The sequence below is a fragment of the Pteropus alecto genome, unplaced genomic scaffold (genome assembly GCF_000325575.1).
Source record: "Pteropus alecto unplaced genomic scaffold, ASM32557v1 scaffold146, whole genome shotgun sequence".
NCBI lineage: Eukaryota > Metazoa > Chordata > Mammalia > Chiroptera > Pteropodidae > Pteropus > Pteropus alecto.
The window spans coordinates 21226923-21232176 of record NW_006442107.1 but is presented as its reverse complement, the minus strand read 5'-3'; the positions used below and the strand labels follow the sequence as shown (position 1 = coordinate 21232176).

At 42.0% G+C, this 5254-nt stretch overlaps 1 protein-coding gene across 3 annotated transcripts in view; it reads left to right on the top strand.

Annotated features, from left to right (window-relative positions):
- Positions 1-592: 592 nt before the first annotated feature.
- The window catches only part of TAF4B (TATA-box binding protein associated factor 4b), a 113469-nt gene continuing 108807 nt past the window's right edge, over positions 593-5254 (top strand). For all 3 annotated transcript variants that reach the window (XM_025038666.1, XM_006920014.3, XM_025038664.1), the window contains exon 1: positions 593-1417. In XM_025038666.1, the coding sequence (XP_024894434.1) occupies positions 1078-1417 (340 nt within the window). In that variant the 5' untranslated portion in view covers positions 593-1077. The remainder of the gene's footprint in view (positions 1418-5254) is intronic.

Genomic DNA, 5254 nt, shown 5'->3' with positions numbered 1-5254 from the left:
AATAATTTATATAAGTTTAGAGGTGATAGAGACATCTACAGGAGCACCCCCCAAAAATAGATTTTCCTTGGGGGCAGCTCAAATCTAAAATTACACTAAAATGGGCACATCTGACAGACTATACACTATTCTTAAACATTTAAAAGAAAAAAAAATAAGAAAATTTCACAATGTCAATTGTAATGCTAATTTTAGCTACGCTTTAGAGCAAAGCCCACAGAAAACCACTGAGGAAGCGTGACTGAGTTTTTATGAGTTACCGTTCTCCAAAATCAGTCCTCCACATTTTTTGCTTAAAAAATAGAAGCCTGTGAGAAGTCTGGCTTTTTAAGGGTCACACAACTGGGTATACCAAGAACGCGGATGCCGCAGTTTACCAAGTGCGGTTCGCCGCTCCCACGTGGTAGATTTTTGGCAACTCGCACCTCCTTCCTCGGGATTCTGGGGAAGATTCTAACGCCCTCTGGAGCCGTCCTCATTGACGTCACGAGCGCGATTCCAGTCTGTGGCCAATTACGTAGCCGGGTTCCGGGGAAAGCCCGGGGCGGTGGCGGCAGCCTGTGCGCGTGCGCGAGGTCTCCGCGTGGCTATATAAACATGGCTGGCGTGGTTGCAGGGCAGGGCAGTGCCGAGCGTGCGTAGGGGGCTTTGGGGAGCTCCGGGTTTGTGGTTTTGAACTTTCTGGCGGGGGAGCCGCGGCGTAGAGTTAGGTTGGGAGGTGGGAGCCAAAGTGACGCCCTTTCGGGAGCCGCGCAGGCAAGCTGGGCTGTAGCGGGACCCGAGGCTGAGGCGCCGGGCTCAGCCGGCGCACGTGGGACCGCCGCTGAGGAAGCGACGAGCGGCGGAGCAGGTGTTGCTGCCTGCGGGGCCACGCGGACGGGAGGAAGATCCCTAACGCGCGCGGGTCCCGCTTCCAGCTGGCGCCTATCATTGACTTATGTGTCGCGGCCCCTGAGCCTCTCCCTAGCGATGCTGTGGAGCCGAAGCTTCCCTGAAGTCAGCTGCTGCTTGTCAAGCCTCGGCTTGCTCCTGCTCCCGGAACGGCAGCGCGACAGCTGCCAGTAATCCATCTGGGGGATGCCCGCGGGCCTTACGGAACCGGCCGGCGCCGCTTCTCCCGCTGGTGTGAGCGCCTCCGGGACCTTGACCATGGCCCCTGCCGGGGCTCTGCCGATCCGGGTGGAGAGCACTCCGGTGCCCCTAGGCGCCGTGACTAAGGCTCCTGTCAGTGTCTGCGTGGAGCCCACGGTGTCCCAGCCCCTGCGGTCCCCTGTGGGGACCCTGGTGACCAAAGTGGCTCCTGTCAGTGCTCTTCCTAAACTCAGCAGCGGCCCTGTGCTGCCTGCTCCTCAGATAGTCGCCGTGAAAGCCCCCAACACAACAATCCAGTTGCCTGCTAATTTGCAGCTTCCTCCAGGTACGTTGATCACCTTTTCTAGTTTATCCATCGGTCCGCCAGCGGTGACACGGAAAACTTCGAAGCCCCGGATTGCGCCTTCTTGTTGGTAGCTCTAAAAAGCTCAGCCAAGAGAACCCTTCATAATCTTGACTTTACAGAGCAGTGATTTTGCTGTACAATTAATATAGCCTCTTTGAGTCCTTACTGTGTAGTTTTTCTTTCCATGTTTAAGGGAAGAATTTTTCACCTAAGAAACACAGTAAAAGCTGGAGCAGCAAAGTTAGGGGAGGGCCTTTGAGGCACTGGCTCTTACGTGGGGGAAGATAGAGTATAGCTAAAATTTATTTTCATGTGAAGAAAGGATCAATTTATATATCCACACACATTACCATGTAAAAAAAAAAAGTAAATGTTCTTGGGCGTTAATACTGAAAAAATTTTAAATTAAGCAAGTCAAAATATGTTCACTGCTTTATAGTACTAGAATAATGCTGCTTCGTGCACCATCTTTAGATGTGTGATGATTATAACTTTCTTTTGGAAGGCTCCCTCTCCCAAGGAGCAAGTGTCAGAGTTGACAGATCGGAGCCATGTGATTGTTATATTTGAGCAGTCTGAGTGCTACAGTTTATGAGCATGTGACTAGTTTTGATCTGAGGGTTTACTCTCTTTGGCTGTTTTTCATGATTTATGCAAATGTTTTGCTTCGTGATTATTTACATATTATAAATATACTGAAAGATTTTTGAGACGTCTACTTTCCTTTCCTCAATTGAAAGTCTTGGACTTTCAGTGATCAGAAAGCACACCTCACATTCTTTGGAGCGAACTCTACTCAATTATATTGTCTTCCCTTAATTTTGCTCAACAGTTATTAGAACTCTGACCTACCAAGATGGATTTCAGTATCCCCTAGCAAAATGATGGGGGTTCTTTTGTAGCTAATCTTTTATTTGGTCATGAACATTGTGGTAAGGCTATGTTCTTCACTTATGATGAAGTTCTGTTTCAGTTTTGTATGGTACACAAGGTACATACACTTGTTAAACTGTGTGCACCACTGGATACATTTTCCACCAGTTCTAAATTGTCAACCTGTGTGCATGAAGGAGTTACGAATGTGTTTGAATGAATTAACCCCCTAATTTATTAAAAATTAAATTCCTGTCTAATCAGTGAAGTCTGTTTAGAAACTAAGAAGTATTAAAGATGGAAGAATTTTCAAGAGTAAAACTTGCTAATAAGTGGCAGTTGATCACTTACTGAGGGCTAGGCACTTTTTATACATTATTTATATTCTTTCGTGTGTTGGTCATAATAGGTAGCAAATAACCTCTTTCTCTAAATAAGAAATTTACCTCATGCAAAACTCATAGGTGTGAGAGGGAATTTGAATCCAGGTCTGTTTAACTTTACTCTTTCCACAACACTGTGCTTACCACTTGGCTGTGTGCACAGTATGCTTTATTGAGTATTAGTGCTAAAAGGTGACTTATAAAATTTTAGAGCCTAGTCTTTATACCGAGAAACCAAAACTGAAACCTGCCGGAGCTCAATAGCAGCAAACCAGGACCACAGACTAAAAATGTGATCTCTAAATGACTCTAAAACATTTTATGTTCACCATGGAGAAATTAGCTTAAAAGAGGGACGATAAATTGCTTTTAGAAATTGTTAATTGCAGAGGAGATGGAGAGGTGCTTTGAGGAGCATTTTTGGGGAATTTTTGTTGATGTATGGCAGAAGAGCATTGTAACATTTGTGCTCTCATTGGTGCAGAATAAGATAACCAATAGTCGACTAAAATGGAAACACTGATTAAAGTAGCAAAGGTTATGATTCTTGTACCATTTCTTTTATATACTGAGCATTAGAAGTTGATTACTCAAAGATGCTTTAATTGTAGAGAAGCCAGCTCTTCTTTTTCCAAGATAATGTACACCTTATGTATTTTGATTTCTCTTTAGTTCGGAATTTCCTTTATGAACAGAACTGGTTTAAAAAATATGTAAATATGCACCACCAGTTTTTCTAAGGAGCAGGGGCTAGAAATACGGAAGGAGAGGGCTTTGCGAAGAAATGAAAGAAATTATAGTGAAGCTCGGAAAATTATTTTTCTGTTGAATGTTCTTTGTAGCAACCTATTCAATCTTCTTTTTGTGAACACGTGGGATTTTAGGCCAGATTGTGGCAATTTCTGTTTTTGGTATTCCGTGTCTCTCTTTTCACTTGTTTGAAAGTGAAGGACTTGATGATTCCTTTTATGTCATAAATTGTGATAAATTCTGCTTGACAGTCATACTGTACAGAAGTTTGTGAAAGTTACTTGAGAGACTGTTGAGGTCCTTATTCATCAACTCCTTCATCTTGAGATGTGGCATAGGATTTGCATTTGCTTTCTCAAATTCCTGAACCAGTTCCCCAATAAGCTGGTGGTCCTTGTTTCCACTCTGGCTTTATCAAAGGGATATTACAAGATCATCGGCTTCCACAGTTGTCACAGTGCTTCCTGACTTCATGAAATGAGAGGCCCTTCTTTTCATTGCTCACCATATGCATCACAGGCTGTTTGGATTTCAAAGGCTATGGAGTCAGCTTAACTGGATAGGGCCTATGGCATTATTCATTCTATGGATAGTCATCCCTCAGGAGAAAGTGCTGGCACTCCTTTCCAGCTGCTGTTCTTCAAGGCTAGATTTAGTTTGTGTTCTCACTTGCACTCTGTAAGACTTTAACCACCATACTACTCTCATACTTTAGTTTTATTGCTTCCCTTTTTGACTAAGTTCCACAGAGGTAGGGACTCTGTGTGGTATTATCCCCAAGGCCTAGTATGTTGTTTGGCACAGGGAAAGCACTTAAGTGTTTGAATGCATGCATGAGTATATGTGGAGAGGATAGGGGGGCAATCAGGCTGCAGCCCTGAAGAGATTCCAAGGGCCATGTCAGTGTGTTTTATTTTTAATACTTCACTAGAGTATTACTATTAACAATTTTTTGTTTCTTTTTCATGTTAGTACCTATAAATCGTTCTCATTTTTTTTTAATTGTTTAGTAGTCTATTGTATTGATGCCCATCATTTTTGGAACACTTTTCTATTCCCAGACATTGATATTGTGTGCACTATTTTATGTATTACAAATAATGTTATAATAACATATTTGTATGTATATTTTTGTGCAGTTTTGTAAACGTGTTTTTATGGGACAGATTACTGGAAGTAGAATTGTTGTCATCTATATTTTAATAGATATTGCCAAATTTTACTCAAAATATTGTTTAAATGCATAATTGACAATATTAATACTTAATTTTAAAAGGCTGTCCATGGAATCTAAGTCATTTTCCAGACTTAACTTTGATTAATGGTAAGAGAAAATTAGTCTTTAATTGAGTGGAGAGAGGAAGATTTTCAATATAGAGAAATGTGGGCTGGATGACAATATTATATAAATTTGTTACTTATTGTATAACTATGCCTAAGTAGGCTCTTGTTACTTTGAAGTAAAGTAAGTATATAATATTATATAGTAGCTGGAAGGTTTAGTTCGGGGCCACAGAGTAAGGACTAGGTGGTGTGCTGATCAAGTTTGTAGATAACAAGGGACTTTGAAACCTAGCCTTTTGGGAAAGTAGTGGAGTGTAGCAATATAGGGTAGAATATTGGCCTTGGAATCAACAGACCTGGATTTGAATCCCAGCTCTGCCACTTAATAGCTTTGAGATCTTGGGCAAGTTTATTAACCTCATCCTGAAGCTTATTTTTCCTGTGTCTAAATAGTGGATCATAACTTCTTCATAGAAATATCATAAGGATTAAATAAAATAAGTACACAGGCTTGCATGTCACAGAA